This window comes from Schistocerca cancellata, chromosome 7 (assembly GCF_023864275.1).
Source record: "Schistocerca cancellata isolate TAMUIC-IGC-003103 chromosome 7, iqSchCanc2.1, whole genome shotgun sequence".
Classification (NCBI taxonomy): domain Eukaryota; kingdom Metazoa; phylum Arthropoda; class Insecta; order Orthoptera; family Acrididae; genus Schistocerca; species Schistocerca cancellata.
Window position 1 is genome coordinate 281,223,552 of NC_064632.1, and position 20,835 is coordinate 281,244,386.

At 47.0% G+C, this 20,835-nt stretch overlaps 1 protein-coding gene across 1 annotated transcript in view; it reads right to left on the reverse strand.

Moving 5' to 3' along the window:
• Positions 1-4,986: 4,986 nt before the first annotated feature.
• Positions 4,987-20,835, reverse strand: part of LOC126091985 (proteasome subunit beta type-5-like) — a 64,689-nt gene continuing 48,840 nt past the window's right edge. The window contains exons 4-5 of the mRNA XM_049907348.1: positions 7,409-7,613; positions 4,987-5,145 (exon numbers count right to left, since the gene is read on the reverse strand). Coding sequence (XP_049763305.1) covers positions 5,045-5,145; positions 7,409-7,613 — 306 coding nt within the window. The 3' untranslated portion in view covers positions 4,987-5,044. The remainder of the gene's footprint in view (positions 5,146-7,408; positions 7,614-20,835) is intronic.

Here is a 20,835-nt window from a genome sequence, read left to right on the forward strand (position 1 = left end):
AACCTGTCGGTATTTATCCACAAATTATTACGAGTCCTACATCAGGTACCAGTGACAGTTGCAGAGGGCAAAATGTAAACTTACCCACAACTCCAACACCTAAGTAATTACCAACCGGAATTACAGGTAAGTACAATAACAACATAAACGCGACCAAAAATGCCACATTTCTATAAACTATTTTTGCAGATGGAGGTTTGCTGAGTCATCAACAGTTTCCTGCATTCACTACCGAAGGTAAAAGAATGAACCTAGTAGTATTTATCAGTGCTTTTCACCATGTATTTCCACACAACTGGACGGAAGCACAGAAAATCAGATTTGTTGTGGGATGTATGCAAGGCAACGTTCTTTTATGGGCAACTGAAGTGGCCGAATGTCGCAGCACTTATATACAATTTGAACGAGCTTTCCTCAAGAAATACTGGACTGAGGCAGTACAAGAAAGACTCAGACGTGAGGTTTTTAGCCTGGCACCATTCAGTGGCAAATATTGTAGTTGACACAGATTCTATGAAAAATACCTGAACAAGACACACTACTGGATGAACCCAATATCACAGATAGACATATTAAAATTTTTTTTAAAGTCATTTACCATCGCACATTGGAGAAAAATTTGTCACATCACGAGAGCATGACACTGAATATTTTCTGTCAGTGCTTGATTCTATCAACTTAATGAGGAAAGACCTGTATCAAATAGAGAAACAGAAAATCAGGCACAACAACAACATAGTTATGTAAATCACTCAGTGAAGCATAATCTCCCCCCCTCCACCACCACCTCTCCCCTGCAGTGTGGACCACAGTGGAGAGAAGGCTCACGAGATGAAGTCATAATCTTGGTGTCAACACAGTGGTTGTAGGTGGCAGCCGGTGCGGGAAGTGGGGGTGGCAGTGTCGGTAATGCTGCAGCCCGGTGGTCCCAACGGCTGCATGCGAGACGTGACGTTAGGCAGAGATGACTCAGCCGAAGGCAGGACGGCAGTCTCAGGAGGAAGGTTGCCATTGAGGGACCACGCTGCTTTAAGTCTATTAACTGAGACTGTCTGGGGCCGTCCGTGGAGGTGGATGACGAACATGTTGGTACCGTGACGTAGCACATGGTGAGGACCTGAATAGGGTGGCTGAAGGGCTGCCCGCACAGTGTCATCCCACAACATCACAAAGTAGCAAGTAGCTAGGTCCTTGTGGATAATCACATGGGGGGGAGGGGGGAGGCAGGGTAGGGGCATGTGGAGGTGTGTGACGTGCATGTGGACATGTTTGACCGGGATGGGGAGATCCTCGGATGCGGCAGAATGTGAATCCCCAACAAAGTTGGCAGGAAGAAGGAAAGGCTTGCCATACAGAACCTCGGTGAGTGAGGCATTAAGATCTCCTTTATGAGCTGAGCAAATACCTAGGGCTATCCAAGGAAAGGCCTCCAACCATAGGGCTTTGAGGCACATTAGGGTAGCCTTGAGGTACGGTGCCACCACTCAATGAGGTCGTTCGCCTGCAGGTGTTAAGCTGTGGTATGAAACTTGGCGACACCACAGAGTTTCGCGAAAACGGCAGACTCAAATTGGCGTCCCTGGTTGGTGGTGGGAGATAGGGGACAGCCGAAGCGAGCAACTCACGTTGAGACAAAAGAATGGGCGACGGTCTCGGCCGTGATAGACAGGTGATATTTGGTATGCCGTCCATGTGCACGTAAGTTATCATTCTGGGCGCGGAGTTCATTGATCTAGGAGCACACTTACAACGTGCCGTGATGTCAGTAAGGGGGACTGACTCAACCCAGTCAGTCACACGGTCGATGACCGATAACATATATCTGTAGTCCTTGGATGGAGGAAGGGGACCAACGACGTTGATATGGACGTGCTGGAAACGCCCCTTCAGGATATCAAACTTGCCCAGAGGAGGTTGGGCGTGCCTGCCGATGTTGCTGCACTGCCACAGAACCCACACACGGCTCCAAGTGCAACAGTCATGCTTCACACCAGGCCAGACAAAGCGATCCGTAACCAGATATGTCATGACCAGTGTCCCAGTGTGAGCTAAGCCATGCAAGCCAGTAAAGTCCCTATGGTGAAGGGCGACAGGGACCAGGGGGCAAAGTGTGCCCATAGAGGTGTCACAAAGGACAGGGATTGCTGAACCAGGTAGTATATGGGGCTAAACAGAGAGCGATGAACCCTTGTCTGATCTTAGTTGCTGTATATCGTCGTTGGTTGTTGGCATGTAGTTGGGGGAGCTCTTCCAGATCCAGTGGTGCGGTTAGCACACAGATGTGGGAAAGGTCATCTGCCACAATGTTCTCCATGCCATATATATAGAGTGCATCAGAAGAGTGCTGACAGATGTAGTCCATATGGCAGAAATGCATGGGCAGAAGATCTTTAGCTGGATTATGAATAGCATCCATGAGTGGCTTGTGATCGGTATAGATCGTGAAGGGTTACCCCTCAAGGTCACTACAAAAATGTTTAATCACCTTGTACACTGCAAGTGGCTCATGGTCAAATGCCTACCACTTGCACTGGCTCTTAGTCAGTTTCTTGGAAAAGAAGTGGAGGGACTGGGTGGAGTCGGTGGTGTGATGCTGTAAAACGGCACCCACAGCCGAGTCACTGGCATCAGTCGTGATCAAGACACGGGCCTCAGGGTCAGGATGGGTGAGTGTGACGGCTTTGGCTAGTGCAGTTTTAAGATTACCAAAAGCATTGAGCATAGGTTGTGTCCACTCTAACTTCTGTTTTCCAGTGGTGTTCTTGCCAGAGAGTGTGTCAGTGAGGGCCATTTGGATGGAGGAAGCTTGAGGAATATGGCAGCAGTAAAAGTTTGCCACACCCAGAAAATGATGGAGCTGAGCATAATCTTCGGGGAGAGGAAGTCTCAAGTACGATTTCAACATGAGAACTCATTGGTCGGAGGCCGTCGGCAGAGACAGAATGGCCGAGGAAGGTAACGGATGTGGAACATAGTTGAGATTTATCATGGATGGTCACCACGCCATTGGCAGCGAGGGCCAAACTGACTGGGGTGAGGTGAACTTGATGCTCCTCAGTGGAGGAAGAAAAGATAAGGATATCGTCTAAGTAGGTGTAACCAAAAGGCAGAGGGAGCAAAATGGAATCAATGAACCATTGCCATGTCTGCACATCATTTTTCAAATAACAAGGCATGTAACAGTATTCAAGTAGGCCAAAGGGTGTGATGATAGCCATCTTTGGAATATCTGGTGGATGCATAGGAATCGGGTGATACACTTTGGAACAATCTAATATGGAGAAAAAGGTAGAGCCATGAAGCTATTGCATGAAATCTTGAATACGTGGTATGGGGTAGTTATCGATAGTGGTGTGGGCATTAAGGGACCTGTAGTCCCCGCACACGCGTAAGGAGCCATCCTTTTTGGGAACAAGATGAATAGAGGAAGACCAGTTGCTATCGGAGGATGCCCAAAGCCAACAGACCCGGTATAACTCGGGCACCAGCATCTGGCTTCTGTGTGGGTGGCACACCAGTCACGGTCTTTACCACTTTTTTGCTATTGGTACTGAAGGCACACGGTTCACCCGGCAGCAAAACCACCTGAACACGTGAAATAGTGATAACCACCAACTCCATCTGCAGCAACAAAACCTGCTTCCCACAATGCAGTTGTCACATCTGATGCTGTTGCCTCTTTACCAGTTGTACACACTACTGCTCCTGCAGCCTGTGGCTGCTAAAATTCAACTGTTGTTGCATTACAAACAATACAGCCAGGAAGCTGTTTAGACACTTAGACAATGCGAGACTCAATATCGGCACCACCAATGCCGCAACACTCTCAGAGTCCCTTGGCATTATCCTGTCGACTACACCTCTCCTGCTTTAGCTCCACTAAAAGGAGACGAATGTGGTGATATAAGATCTCATTTCTACCACAATGTAGTTCCCAATGACCGTCCCATGTCTGGGACTGTGATAGACATTGCCCCCCCAGCCACATGGTCTCTAGTGACACCCCCCTTTCTGTGCCATCTATATCAACACTGGAGTGAACAAGGGAAAATTCTGTATGATCGTTCACTGCCGGCAGACGGCCTAGTTCACATTACCTCTCATTGCATTAATATCTTGAGTATTTTTGGCCATCTTACATTATGTCAAACTATGCAATGCCTTTTTGATACAATCCGAGTTCCTATGTTTGCTTTGTTCGCCATATTAATGACTGTTAGGTTTCCAACCCAGAGCTCCAGGCTCTACTGCTACAGCAACAGCACACTAGTCCTGTCTACCAGTCAATTTCAATGTGACTTTATCATCTATTTTCGCTTACATGCAGCAATTCCATTTTTTTACAATATTGTTATTGTCTTAATAAAAATGTGTTCAGCACAACATTCACTACTTTTAATTATGAAGGTCCCACTGAAAAGATCTCTGCACATGTCACCTCCAGCATACATCCTGGAGGCTTAAACCCAGGCTCTTCATGTACCACTGCCCCAACTGGTACTCAAACAGATCTCCGTACCCTGTTTTTTCCAACCAGAGTTACTGAGCATCCAAAAAAGAAGGCCTTGTCATTTATTAAAACACTTGATTGGCCCTGTTTCTGCCAGGGTGTTGATTATAGCGCCTAAAAGTGTGGAATATCCTCTCCAGAATCCTTCCTAGCCTTCTCAGTGTGCTATTCTACCATCTCCCCAACCAAAATACTGTTTTAGTTAATTCTTAAACCACCCCTGCTTCCAACCTCGACCCGAATGGGTCATATCAGAGTGAAAGTCCACAGTTTAAGGGCTAACCCATTTAGTTACCCAGCACACATTATCCAAGCATCAAAGACAGTGTCATCAGTTAGAACAGTCAATAGAAGGATCTCAAGGAAAAATTGAATCCGGACAGGAGTACTACAATTTATAGGCAACTTTGTGGCTTTACAGGCCAGTAGAAGTCTTATATTAAAGGATGTTCACCAGTATTGATGAGGACAGGACATTTGCACAAAATGTGTCTTTTATTTACACAATTTCACGATACAACTTGTAAAACAGAGTTAATGAACAAGACTTTCTTTTTCCTCTTTAAATTTATAATGCAGCTCTTTGCAGTCCTCATTGGAAATGTTCTCCCAGCCAGTACTCTTCATGTGGTACACTGCAAAGAATATCAACAAAGTGTTGAACAGATATTTGATAATATTTATATTTGAAACAAAAAACAAGTACAAAGCATAGTATATTCAAGGCAATTTGTTTTGTTTTGAACGTGAATGTAAACAATGTGTGTGTGTGTGTGTGTGTGTGTGTGTGTGTGTCTTTTTTTTATGTATTATGAAAAAGACAGCTGCTACTCACCATATAGCACAAATGCTGAGTCACAGATAGGCACAACAAAACGGCTGTCAAACAAAGCTTTTGGCCAAACAGCCCATCATTAGAATAGAAACACACACACACACACACACACACACACACACACATTCATTTTGGTACAACAAAACACAAGAAAAAACAACACAGATATGGCTGTTAGTTTATATTATGTATAGGAACACTGGCCATAGTGTGTTCCCTCACACATACTTGCCAATGCCCATCAATCTGTTAATTTTGATTCACTGAAATGTCATAAGTGTCTACTAGCTGTAGTGATAAACAATAAATAACTTTAAAAGGAGAAACATATGGTTAGATTAAGCAGTCTGTAGTACAAACACCCTACATCACAGATAAACAGGTAGTAGCAAATACTATATAATTAGTGTCAGAAAGTCAGATAATTTGTGTTTTTATATTTGAAACTGAAAGTGCACCAAATTGGTATTTCTTCTGTTTTTAATCAAACAGAGAGAAGCAATAAACAAATTTTCTCATATAATAAAAACTCTTTTATACCTTCTGGAAAGCCTTTTTTAAAATAGTACTTCAAGAAAGAGACCAGATACACTATGTGATCAAAAGTATCCAGACCCCCCCCCCCCCCAACTATATGTTTTTCAGCAAACTCAGTAGTCATTAGGCATCATGAGAGAGCAGAACGGGGTGCTCCGCGGAACTCACGGACTTCAAACATGGTGAGGTGATTGGGTGTCACTTGTGTCATACGTCTATACACAACATTTCCACACTCCTAAACATCCCTAGGTCCACTGTTTCCAATGTGATAGTGAAGTGGAAACGTGAAGGGACACATACAGCACTAAAGTGTACAGGCCGACCTCGTCTGCTGACTGAAAGAGACCGCCAACAGCTGAAGAGATCATAATGCGTAAAAGGCAGACATCTATCTAGACCATCGTACAGGAATAACAAATTGCATCAGGATCCATTCCAAGTACTAAAGCAGTTACATGGGAGGTGAGAAAACTTGGATTTCATGGTCAAGCACCTACTCATAAGCCACACATCATGCTGGTACATGCCAAACGATGCCTCACTTGGTGTAAGGAGCGTAAACATTGGACGACTGAACAGTGGAAAACTGTTGTGTGGAGTGACAAACCACGGTACACAAAGTGGTGATCCAATGGCAGGGTGTGGGTATGGCAAATGCCCGGTGAACATCATCTGCCAGTGTGTGTAGTGCCAACAGTAAAATTCAGAGGCGAAGGTGTTATGGTGTGATCATGTTTTTCATGGAGGGGGCTTGCAACCCTTGTTGTTCTGCATGGCCCTATCACAGCACAGGCCTACATTAATGTTTTAAGCACCTTCTTGCTTCCCACTGTTGAAGAGCAATTCGGGGATGGCGATTGTATCTTTCAACACGATTGAGCATCTGCTCATAATGCACAGTCTGTGGTGGAACAGTTACATGCAAATAACATCCCTGTAATGGATTGGCCTGCACAGAGTCCTGACCTGAATCCTATGCAACACCTTTGAGATGTTTTTCAACACCAACTTCGTGCGAGGCCTCACCAACTGACATTGATACCTCTCCTCAGTGAAGCACTCTGTGAAGAATGGGCTGGCATTCCCAAGAAACCTTCCAGCACCTGATTGAACGTGTGCCTGTGAGAGTGGAAGCTGTCGTCAAGGCTAAGGGTGGGCCAACACCATATTTATTTCCAGCATTACTCATGGAGGGTGGTGCTGTGAACTTTTAAGTCATTTTCAGCCACGTGTCCGGATAATTTTGATCACATAGTGCATCTTATGTGTCTACAGTGACGGGAGTAAGAAGAGTTAAAAGACAAGTATCGCCTCTCAATCAGCTGATTTACAATTACATATCAACAGTATTGCTGTCATTGATATACATAACATGCATGAAAATGTCAGTCCATGACTCCCAAACAATGAAATCCCCCATGAGAAGAAACAATAGAAAACAATAATATTTAAAGCTGCTGATCACCACTGTAATACTACCGGTATCTCAGAAACAGTATAGTCCTCTGTTCGTAAAAACTTACCTCTTACAATGCCCCCACTGTAAGCATCCCTGTGAGTTGCATGATAAATTGCACGTCGACCTAGATCGTATGCTTCTTCATCAGATAAATCCCAGTTATATCCAGCATCCAAAACACCGAAGGCATACACCGAGCCAGAACCAACCGAAAAAACCTTTCCTTTTGTTCTCGTGCCTTCATTGTCCACATAGTAGAGTCCTGGTCCCTGTCAAATGCATATCCAAGGAATGTATATTTACCTTTTTTCACCACACTGGATGTTGCATGCCATGACTATTAAATATATTTCTGAGGAAGAATTTACAGCAACCAGTTACTACAGTGTTTTAAATATTCTTACTTACCAGTTGAGCAAATGCAGATACTTTCACATCCATTTTTGGTCAGTGAATATTTAATTTATATTTGCATTTGATGACTAACTACAGTTTCCAACATTCATTCTTGAAATTCAAATTAATTTTAATAGGTACATAGGTATTACATGAAGTGTCATGTGCTGGACTCAGACGTGAACCTGGATTGTAAGCTTATCGTGATAAGGGAGATGGGAATATACTAGACATGGCCTACACCTTAATAGGAGGCGTAAAGATGGGTTGGTTGAGCTTCTTGCAGATAATATATGGGGTAGGGGAGGGGGGGGCACAATCACATACAGCAAAATACCTGTGGTTACTGGTGTCAAAGGGGCACCTTTTTTAGGTTAGTATCAGGATTCAGGCACCCTATTTTAAAAGAAGTGAAAATAACAGAAGAGCCATACAAAATACTTAATAATGCACGGAAAAGTAATGTTAAGCAATGTAAAATCCAGGATGCAAAAATGACAATATTATGAAAAGGATAGTTGCTACTCAGCATACAGTAAAGAAGCTGATTGGTAGATAAGCACAAGAAGACGGTCAAAGAAAGCTTTCAGCCAAACAGGCACACACAAGCAAACATGCATGCACGCGCACACCCTACGCGAACCCAGCTGACACACACATGACCACAGATCCTGGCTGCCAAGGACAGATTGCAATCAGCAGCACTTGAGGGAGGAGGCTGGGGTAGGGAGGGGGGAGGGGTAGCAAGAATGGTAAAGTGTTATTGAGAGCATACAGGGGTGAAGTGGGCAGAGGGTAGAATAGCAAGGTGCAGTCTGGAGGTTAGACATAGGGCAAGCATTTCCCAATGGAAAAGACCATGGGTGCATAGGTGGAACAGAGGGCTGTCTAGTGCTGGATTGGGAACAGGGACATGGATAATTGGGTAAAGGACAATGAAGGATCCTGGTGGCACAGCCTGTAATGCAGTCATCGGAATTAAGAACATCGTCTTGGGCAGTGTGCTGAGTAACTGGATGGTTCAGCTACTTCTTCGCCACAGTTTGTCAGTGGCCATTCACGAGGACAGACAGCTTGTTGGTGGTCATGCTCCAAGCAGAATGCAGCACAGTGGTTGCAGCTCAGCTTGTAGCCCTCACAACTAGTTACACAGGTAGCCCCTGCCTTTGTGGGATAGGCGATTCTTGTGTAGGTGATGGTGGAGCGAGATTGTACGGAACAGGTTACATCTAAGTCTATTACAGGAATATGAGCCACGAGGCAAGGAGTTGGGAGTAGGGGTTGTGTAGTAATGGACGAGGATATTGTGTGTGGGTGGGGACGATGGCATGTAGGACATTCCTCATTCATTTCAGGGCATGATGAGAGTAGTCGAAACCCTGGTGGAGAATGTGATTCAGTTGCTCCAATAACAGGTGGAATGAGTCACAAGGGGCATGCTCCTCTGTGGCCACACCGTGGGACTTTGGGAGGTGGCAGGTTAATCGAGGGATAAGGCACGGGAGATCTCTTTTTGTACAATGTTGGGAGGGCAATTACAGTCTGAAGGCCTATGTGAGACCTTTTTTATATTTTGAGAGGGATTACTCATCCCTGCAGGTGCGACAGTCACGGGTGACTGGGCTGTATGGAAGCAATTTCTTGGTATGAACTGAGTGAAAGCTGTTGAAGTGAGGGTATTATTACTGGTTGGTAGATTTGATATGGACAGAGGTACTGATGCAGCTTTTTTGAGATGGAAGTCAGCATCGAGGAAGCTGGCCTTATTGGTTGAGGAGGACCAGGTGAAGTGAATGGGGGAGAAAGTTTTGAGGTTCTGGAGGAATGTGGATAGGGTGTCCTCACACTCTATTCAGATAATAAAATGTCATCAATTAATTTGAACTAGGTGAGGGGTTTGGGACTCTGGTAGGTTAGAAGGGATTCCTCTAGATGGCCCATGGACAGTTTTTCTTTTTTTTTTTTTTGGGTTTAAGGGCGCTCAACTACTGAGGTCATTAGTGCCCAGTCACAATTGTTAGAGCACATAGAATCTAGTAAAACTCAAGGGGGGGGGGGGGGGGGGGGGGGGAGGGACACACACACACACACACACACACACACACACACACACACACACCAGAAAGTTCTTACAAAGAGGCAGATAAAATAAGTGAAAGAGTTAGATGTCTTTGGACAATCCAGTCACAGTAATGAAACGAAGAACACGAGCAGCTGCTCGAGCGTCATCCGCTAAAATATCCTGTAAAGTAGATGGCAGAGACAGGACAACACAAGATTGACTAAAATGGGGACACAACAATAAAACATGGCGCACTGTTAATGCATGACCACAAGGGCACTGCGGGGCTGGGTCACCGGAGAGCAGGTAGCGGTGGCTAAACCGGCAATGCCCAATCCGCAACCTGGTCAGAAGGACCTCTTCTCGCCGAGATGGTCGGGAGGAGGTTGTCCAAGCAGTTGGGAATGGTTTGACTGCCCGGAGCTTGTTTCCTTGAAGTGAGGACCAAGTATCCCACCATAAGGGCACAAGCCTCTTACAAACAACCCCACTAACGTCAGATGACGGGACACAATGGGAGGCTGGCCGAGGCAGGACTGCAGCCTTGGCTGCAGCATCAGCAGCCTCATTCCCAGGCACTCCTACATGGCAGGGAACCCACAGAAAGCTGACAGGAGAGCCACCCTCAGCGAAAGAATGGAGGGACTGCTGGATCCGTTGCACCAAGGGATGGACCGGATATGGAGCTCCAAGGCTCTGAAGAGCACTGAGTGAATCAGAGCAGAGTACATACGATGAATGGCAGTGGCGGCGGGCATACTGAACGGCCTGATGGAGAGCAAAAAGCTCAGCTGTAAAGCTGGAACATTGGTCGAGGAGCCGGTATTTAAAGGTGACGGCCCCGACGACAAAGGCACAGCCGACACCATCGTCAGTTTTGGAGCCATCAGTGTAAATAAAGGTGTGACTGGCAAGTCGCGCACGAAGTTCGACAAACCGTGAGCAATACACTGCAGCCGGAGTACCCTCCTTCGGGAGCGAGCTGAGGTCGAGATAAACATGAACCGGAGCCTGGAGCCAAGGTGGTGTCGGGCTCTCACCCTCTCTGAAGGTGGTAGGGAGGGCAAAATCCAATTGGCGAAGCAGGCGACGAAAGCGGACTCCAGGGGGCAGCAGGGCAGACACATACAACCCATACTGACGGTCGAGAGAATCGGCGAAGAAGGACTGATAAGAGGGGTGGTCGGGCATTGACAACAGCCGGCAGGCAAACCGACAAAGCAGTACGTCGCGCCGGTAGGTCAATGGTAATTCGGCAGCTTCAGCATAAAGACTCTTGACGGGACTAGTGTAGAAAGCTCCGGTCGCAAGACGTAACCCCCTATGGTGGATGGAGTTGAGACGGCATAAGAGGGATGGCCGAGCAGACGAGGCTCCCATAATCCAGCTTTGATCGGACTATGGACCGATACAAGCGATCAGGACAGTGCAATCCGCTCCCCAAGATGAACCACTAAGAACTCTGAGGACATTAAGGGAACGTGTACAACGAGCAGCCAAATAAGAGATGTGCGGAGACCAACAAAGTTTCCTGTCCAGTGTGAGCCCTAGAAACTTAGTTGTTTCCATGAATGGGAGAACAACGGGACCGAGATGTAAGGATGGCGGAAGGAACGCTTTATATCGCCAAAAGTTGATGCAAACCGTCTTCTCTTCAGAGAACCGGAAGCCATTTGCCACACTCCATGAGTATAGGCTGTCTAGACAACGCTGAAGGCAGCGCTCCAGGAGGCATGTTCGCTGGGCACTGCAGTAGATCGCGAAGTCATCGACAAAAAGAGAGCTTGAGACATTAGGTGGAATGCAATCCATAATTGGATTGATTGCTATGGCAAAAAGGGCTACACTCAAGACGGAGCCCTGAGGCACTCCGTTCTCCTGGAGGAAGACGTCTGACAATACGGAACCCACACATACCCTAAACTTTCAATCTGTTAAAAAGGAATCAATAAAAAGGGGCAGGCGAACGCGTAGACCCCACCTGTACATAGTGCGGAGGATACCTCCTCTCCAACAGGTATCATAAGCCTTCTCCAAATCGAAGAACACGGCGACCGTTTGGCGCTTTCGCAAAAAGTTGTTCATGATGAATGTCAACAAGGTCACAAGGTGGTCAACAGCAGAGCGGCGGCGACGAAAGCCGCATTGAACATTGGTAAGTAGCCGTCGAGATTCAAGAATCCAAACTAACCGAGCGTTAACCATGCGCTCCATCACCTTACAGACACAGCTTGTAAGAGAAATGGGACGGTAACTAGAAGGAAGGTGTCTATCCTTCCCGGGTTTGGGTATAGGAACAACGACGGCGTTACGCCAACGCATGGGGACTTGACCTTCGGTCCAGACGCGATTGTAGGTACGAAGAAGGAAGCTTTTGCCTGCCGGAGAAAGGTGTGCCAGCATCTGAACGTGAATGGCATCTGGCCCCGGAGCAGAGGACCGGGACAGTGCAAGTGCACGTTCGAGTTCCCGCATAGTAAAGGGGGCATTATAATTTTCCAGATTCAGCGGGTGGAAGGAAGGTCGCCGAGCCTCTTCTGCCTCTTTCCTGGGAAGGAAGGCAGGGTGGTAATGGACGGAGCCTGAAACCTCCTCGAAAAAGCGGCCGAAGGCGTTGGAGATATGCACAGGATCAACAAGGACCTCATCACCTGAAGTCAGGACAGGTAACGAGGAGTGGGCCTTAATGCCCGACAGCCGGCGCAGGCCACCCCAGACGACAGAAGAGGGAGTAAAGCTGTTAAAGGAGCTGGTGAAAGAGGCCCAACAAGCTTTTTTGCTGTCTTTGATGACTACAGCATTGCGCTCGGAGTCGTTTGTATCCAATACAATTCGCCAACGTAGGATGGCGGCGAAAGGTGCATAAAGCACGTCGTCGAGCACGGATAGCGTCTCGACAAGCCTCATTCCACCAGGGGACGGAAACGCGACGTGAAGAAGAGGCAGTACGAGGAATGGAACGTTCGGCAGCACTGATGATAACAGCCGTGAGGTATTAGACCTGTCACAACTGAGAAAATCGTGGCCCGGAAAGGTCGCCAGGGAGGAGTAAAGTCCCCAGTCAGCTTTCGGTACGTTCCAGCTCGAAGGACGTGGGGATGGGGTGTGGTGCAGGAGACGAACGACACAGGTCGCTCGAATAGGTGTCAGAAAGGACATACCACTCGAACCGCCGGGCAAGAGTGGTAGAATAGATCGAGAGGTCCAAGTGGAAGTAGGTATGAGTAGAGTCCGAGAGGAAAGTCGGGGCGCCGGTAGTGAGGCAGACAAGATTGAGATGATTGAAGACATCCGCAAAGAGGGAGCCTCTCTGACAGGATGCAGGAGAGGCCCAAAGGGGATGATGGGCATAGAAGTCGCCAAACAATAAAAATGGCGGAGGAAGCTGAACAATCAGGTGCATCATGTCAGCCCGACTAACTGCGGATGACGATGGAGTGTAGACGGTACAAACAGAAAAAGTAAAGGCAGAAAGAGTAATACGGACAGCTATTGCTTGGAGTGGGGTGGTCAATGGGAGGGGATGGTAATAGAAATCGTCCCGAACGAGCAACATGACCCCACCAAGAGCTGGAATACCGTCCACAGGGGGGAGGTCAGACCGCTCCGAGGTATAGTGGGTAAAAGCAATACGGTCAGTTGGGCGCAACTTGGTTTCCTGGAGACCAAGGACGAGCGGACAGTGCAGGCGGAGGAGCAGTTTTAATTCCTCCCGATTAGATCGAATACCTCTTATGTTCCAATGTAACAAAGCCATCGCTAGTCAGAAAAGAGGGGGAACGAAACGGGTGAAGAGCTGGTCACCTTGACGGCCGCGGAGGGCCAGGTGTCGAGGGAACAATGCTACAACCAGCGGGAGCCGGATCCTGTTCCATCGAGTCGTCGCCAGAGGCGGCCGCTTTCCCGGGTTGCGTAGGAGGGGCAGCATCATTCGCCGACGAGAGGCCAGCTGAGCGCCTGGCAGCAGAGCATCCCGGCGAAACTGAGGATGGCCGGGAGCAGCGACTCACAGATGGAGCGTCAGACGAAACACGCCGGGGTGGAGAGGGGGATAAAGATTTTTTCTTGGAGGCCTTCTTGGAAGGCCGATGAGGCACGGGGATGGTGGGCTGGACCCGAAGAAGGTCCTCACACACGGAGTCCGTTTTGGAACGCCGGATCTCGGAAGCCGGGGTCCGGAACGTTTCCCCGATGGATGCCTGAGAAGAGGATCGCTTCTCAGGCGGCGGAGGGGGAGGAGGAGGAGGAGGAGGAGGAGGAGGAGAAAGGGTGGCCCCCGGGACAGAGGGGACAAGCGCCGCGAGGGAGGAGGATTGGGAAGGGAGGGATTTGGGAGGCGGAGGCATAGACCCCGGATGGGGTGAGGAGGTTGAGGGGGGACAGGATAGGGGTGAGGATACTGTGGAAGGAGTGGACACGACTGAGGCAAACAAAGTTGTCAACGTCGCGGGATGGAGGCGGTCATACTTCTTCCTGGCCTCAGAATAAGAGAGACGATCCAAAGTTTTAAATTCTTGAATCTTTTTCTCCTTCTGATACGCGGGGCAGTCTAAAGATCTAGGCGAGTGGATGCCAGGACAATTGATGCACCGAGGTGGTGGGGTGCATGTATGTTCCTCACGAAGAGGACATCCGCAATCGCCACAAAGGGGCTCAGCCTCACACCGTGACAACATGTGCCCAAAGCGTAAACACCGAAAGCAGCGCATAGGAGGTGGGATGTAAGGTCGCACGTCACACCGGTAGCACATCACCTTTACCTTCTCCGGTAGAACGTCCCCCTCGAAGGCGAGGATAAAGGCTCCGGTGTCGATGCGACGGTCTTTGGGGCCGCGCTGAACTCGCCAGACGAAATGCACACCTCGGCGCTCCAGGTTGGCCCTGAGCTCCTCATCAGATTGCAGCAGGAGGTCCCAATGAAAAATAACCCCCTGTGTCCTATTCAGTGCCAGATGCGGGACAATAGACACTGGGATGTCGCCTAGTCGGTCGCACGCCTGGAGCGCCGCCGACTGTGTGGCGGAGGCGGTCTTTATAAGAACGGACCCCGAACATATTTTACTGAGAGCCTCGATTTCCCCGAAGATGTCCTCGATGTGCTGGACAAAGAACATGGGCTTGGAGGTGGCGAACGTCCCCGCATCGGTCCAAGAACAGACTAAATAGCGGGGGAAGTACTTCGCCCCAAGACGGCGGGCCTGTCCTTCCTTCCAGGGAGGAGTCAAGGGGGAAAGGGCAGGAGAACCAGAACCAGAGACAGTACCTTTCTTTTTAAAAGACTCGGCCACAGAGCGACCTGATACGTGTTGACATTTCATCTGCGAAACGTCCGCCCCGATACCACCCACTCCGACCAGGGGCTCTCCCCACGGGCGCCACCCAGCCTCAGCAAGGGCCACCTGGCAGGATGACCGTTGCCGGGAATCCCGATGCCCCCAGGAGACGGGCATCTACTCCTTGGCCGACGTGGGGAGGGTGCAGCTCAGGTATCGGCAGTACGATCCCTGTGTTGTCAGGGGGCTACAACCTAGAGGGTACATGACGACCCCACCACAACGGGCTGGATTTCGGGTGCCACGGAAAGTCCATCATGATCGTAGGTGCAGATGGGGACGCACTATGGGCATAACTTGTGCAACCCATCAGGCGTTTAGGCCCAATTTGAGGAATAATGGGTGTGGTTACAACACCATTACAATGCTGAGTGCCAAGGTCTTAGTGCACTAAGGACCAGTGATATACCACGTAAGGCGTCCTTCCCCAAAAGGCTCGTACTTCTGTAGAATTTTGAAAAAAGGAGGTCAAACCCCAAGGGGGCCCATCACATTGAAGGCCGAAACGGTTGAAGTTCCCTTTAGTCGCCTCTTACGACAGGCAGGAATACCTCGGGCCTATTCTTACCCCCGAACCCGCTGGGGGGGCCCATGGACAGGTTGGCATAGGATGGTGCCATGCAGGTGCCCATAGCTGTACCATGAATTAGTTTGTAGGTGATGTCTTCAAAGGAGAAGCAATTGTGGATGAGGATATAAAGTAGTCATGGGAATCTGTTGGGATTTGGGAAAGGTACTGCTCAATATCAGCAAGGCCACTGGCATTAGGAATGTCAACGTAAAAGGAGATGGCATCAATAGTGATGAGCAGGGCACAATGAGGTAAAGGAAGAGGAACTGTGGAGTGTCGGCAGAGGGAATGGTCGGTATCTTTTATATTAGTTTGGTACGATGCAGGTAATAGGCTGAAGGTGTTTTTTTTTATCTAAAAATTTATCCCGACCTTTCCAATTCTATCTGCTGATAAAGGCACCACCACTGCTGATCTGAACTGCAAGGATTATCTGGCAAAAGAACTCTGCCAGCTGTCAGATTCATCTACCCACACATCCTGCCACAGTGACACCACTCCAGAAATCCGGCAGGCTCTCCAATCTCTGCTCCAATTCTGAGGCCCATCCCAGAACCTCTCCCAGAGTCCACCCCTCTCCTTACCCTGACTAGTCCCTGGTCTCCTACATGCTTCCTTGAGCCCACAAAACCCAACCAACCAGGATGGCCCATTGTGGCCGGTTACTGTGCCCCCACAGTGAATGTCTGCTCTCTTAGACCAACACCTTCAACCTATTACCCAGAACCTAACCTGCTGTATAAAAGATACCAACCATTTCCTCCACCAACTCTCCACAGTTCCTGCCCCTTTTACCACACGGTGCCCTGCTCGTCACTACTGATGCCACCTCCCTGTACACTAACATCCCTAATACCCATGGCCTTGCCACTCCTGAACACTATCTTTCTCAACACCCAACAGATTCCAAACCCACAACCTCCTTCCTAGTCGCTATGACAAACTATATCCTCAACTTCCATTACTTCACCTTTGAAGGCATCACCTATAAACAAATCCAGGGTACAGCTATGTCCACCCCCATGGCACCATCCTATGCCAACCTATTTGTGGGCCCTCTACAGGAATTCTTTATAACCACCCAGAATCCCAAACCCCTCAACTGGCTCAGATTCACTGATGACACCTTGTGATCTGAATTGACAGTGAGGATATCTCCTATCCATATTCCTCCAGAACTTTCTCCCCCATTCACTTCACCTTGTCCTCCTTTCGCATCTCGCAACTACCCTCCCGACCTGGTACAGAAGCAAATAACCAAAGCCACTTCCTCATCCCCTCAAACCCAGAACCTACCACAGAAGAACCCCGAAAGTGCCCCACTTGGGACAGGATACTTATCGGGACTGGATCAGACTCTGAATGTGGCTCTCCAACAGGGATACGACTTCCTCAAATCCTGCCCTGAAATGCGATCCATCCTTCACGAAATCCTCCTCACTCCACCAAGGGTGTCTTTCCGCCGTCTACCTAACCTTCATAACCTCTTGGTTCATCCCTATGAAATCCCCAAACCACCTTCCCTACCCTCTGGCTCCTACCCTTGTAACCGCACCCGGTGTAAAACCTGTCCCGTGCACCCTCCTACCACCAACTACTCCAGTCCTGTAACCCAGAAGGTGTACACGATTAAAGGCAGAGCCACGTGTGAAAGCACCCATGTGATTTACCAACTGACCTGCCTACACTGTGAAGCCTTCTATGTGGGTATGACCAGCAACAAACTGTCCATTCGCATGAACGGACACAGGCAGACAGTGTTTGTTGGTAATGAGGATCACCTTGTGGCTAAACATGCCTTGGTGCACGGCCAGCACATCTTGGCACAGTGTAACACCGTTCGGGTGATCTGGATACTTCCCACTGACACCAACCTATCAGGACTCCGGAGATGGGAACTTGCCCTTCAATATAGCCTCTCTTCTCGTTACCCACCTGGCCTCAACCTCCACTAATTTCAAGTTGCCGCCCCTCGTACATCACTTGTCACTCAACATCTCTGCCTCTGTACTTCCGCCTCGCCTGACATCTCTGCCCAAACTCTTTGCCTTTACATATGTCTGCTTGTGTCTGGATATGTGCTGGTGTGTGTGTGTGTGTGTGTGTGTGTGTGTGTCTACCTGTCCCTTTTCCCCCCCTAAGGTAAGTCTTTCCGCTCCCGGGATTGGAGTGACTCCTTACCCTCTCCCTTAAAACCCACATCCTTTCGTCTTTCCACCTCCTTCCCTCTTTCCTGATGAAGCAACCGTGGGTTGCGGAAGCTCGATATTTGTGTGTGTGTGTGTTTTTTTTTTTTATTGTGTCTATCTACCAGCGTTTTCCCGTTTGGTAAGCCATAGCAATTTTTTAATATATTTTTCCCATGTGGAATGTTTCTTTCTATTATATTCATGACATTGTAGTTATATATACCACATGGAACAAACACTTACAAATGCTAAATGAATTTTTCAACAGACTATGATCACAAGGAATTACAATTAAACTATCAAAATCACAATTTGGTAGGAATAGGTGAAATTTTTGGGACACACAGTGAGTCTGACACTGTTTGAAGGTTCTGGACAAAGTTTAATAGCAATTAGTGTACGTGGGTCCGGTTTGATTCCTGTCAGTTGCATAATTGCGCGGAATTTTCGACATAAGTACCATAACCACTTAACCTCACATTTTTACTTACTCTGTATTTCATCATTTGGAGGTTAGTTATTTTCACATAGGGCACTTCTGACACTGTTTCCTACCGTAGGGCAACAACACACCAACAATCTGCATCACAGTGGAAGAATAAAAATTGTAAACAGACGATAATGTAAAGAGTATCTTGAAAATCATGTGAACAGGCGTCTGATGATGAACTTGCCAGTTCGAAACCGGTAACGGTGCTATTTACCTAAATAAATAGCAGTATTAATAGTGGCTGGTTGCTGTTTTCTTCTTTGTAAGAATTAATCTACATTAATTGTACACAGCCACGGTCTCCCCATGTCACTATCAGACAAAATAGCAGTAACAGAATTAATTACTTGGTATGTATACTTTGGGTATGTACACTCTGGATCAAAGAAATGTATTGTGGATATGAAAAAGTACTACTACTTTAAAAACATGAATCGACAGGTACCAAAAATATGCCAAAAGGTAAAAAATACTTCAGGAGTACACATATTGCTGTACACCATTATTAGAGGATAAATTTGGGAGCTTGTGGCATTGGATCTCTTTGGCTCAGTGCTTTAAGGCCATGGAAGCACGGGATACAGCCTGGTCATTTTAGAATGCTGGTCAAAGTCGGTAAAGCTGTACTCCCTAACAAAATCTACAATCAACAGCGTAGCAAATAAACTATGAGATGACTATTTTAAACAAGTTGGTAAACCTAAGAATCTTTTAATGGACAATGGGAGCCAGTTTACATCCATAAACCTCCAAGAGTTTTTAGCATGGGAGAATGTAAACCGTATTTTGAATTCACACTACCATCCTGAAAGTAACCTGTCAGAAAGGGTTATGCATGATGTGAGATTTTTTTTCTGAGCTTACTGTGTGATTAAGCTTTCAAAGTGGATAGAATTAGTGTTGAATGAATTGCCACTAAAGTGTTAGCACTAGAGGTAACAGGGCAACAAGTAGAAGGGGAACCCTTCTAGAAATGGGTTAAGTAGCCAGAAGAAAACTCTGCCCTCTAGTTGATGTCAACAACTATGGAAGCTGAAATACCAAGGGGGGAAAAGAGAGAGAGAGAGAGAGAGAGAGAGAGAGAGAGAGAGAGAGAGAGAGAGAGAGAGAGAGAGAGAGAGGGGGGGGGGAAGAGGGTGGGGGGGGGGGGGGAGATGGGAGAAAGGCACTGCTATATCATACAGAGTGGGATGCAGCCTTTGTTAAAAGTCACAAGAGAAGTGACAAGTGTGGAGAGACAAAGAGCAAGTTTTACTCACCATATGAGGGACCATTCATGATAACCAGAAAACCACATGCAAAGGCAGTAATATTAACAGAGACAACAACCAGCAAAGAAAAGTGTATATATGATACCCAGGACTTAACAGCCATTCACAAGAAATTAAAGAGTGATTTAGTAACAGTCCATTTTCTTCATCAAAATCATAGGGTGTAACAAGATTATTAGGAAATTTGTAGAAAATTAAGTAATTCAGAAATCTTATGTAATTAGCCCCAGCAGGGTCAATATAATGACATTAACCCATTGTTTATAAAAGTGTGATACAGGTAAGGCTAATGTATGCTAACACTATTATGATATTAATAACATGATGAATGTTGTTTTACACGCCTTTACTGAGCGGTGGCAAGAGGAAGGTGATTACGTTATAAGTGGTGACTCTGAGAAGTTAGGATTGAACCTGACTTGAGGTATTTAGTTGGGCAGTGAACCCATCAAGAAAAACAAAGAGAATTTTTTTGTTCCCTATATGGATTTCCACAACAATACAGGTATTTGTTATTGCTGCATGTAGAGAGCGAGTTAAGTAGCAGCTCCAAGATGAGGAGTCTGTTCTCATTTATGAAGCGATTAATGCAAGCTATAGGTATTCCAGCGGTGTACATAAAGAAAGAGCTGTAGAATGTCTACACTAGTATTAGTACTGATAGCATTATGACTGAGCAGAAATTAAACCTTTCCTCAGTTCCTCCACTTATAACCATGTTACAAGTCGTTATATATTATTTCTGAATTAGAGAAGTTTTATCAGGAATGGAATATGAGAAATTACCATTTAGATGACAAATTGTTTATCAAATGTTATTCCATTTTGTATACAACATTTTATTTGGTTTTGGGTGTGATTATAGTGGATTTTATAATGGAACTAAGCTTCATAACAACACCCCAAAAAAGAGTAGTACGAATCTTTGCATACAAATATACACTGAGATCCTTGGGTTCCAATATTGAGTCGCTTTCAACCACAGGAAAAAACAATTCAACCGTGAGTGTGGTCGCTGACAGTGAATCAAACTCAAGTGTTCCTCAAGTTGGATTATCGACTAATATGGACAAAAAAAGACAAAACAAACATTGCCACCATGCAAAATCCAAATACCAGCAGCCCTAAAAACAGTTATCAACTAACAAAAACATGTAAAATAGAACTATTTGCAGATAG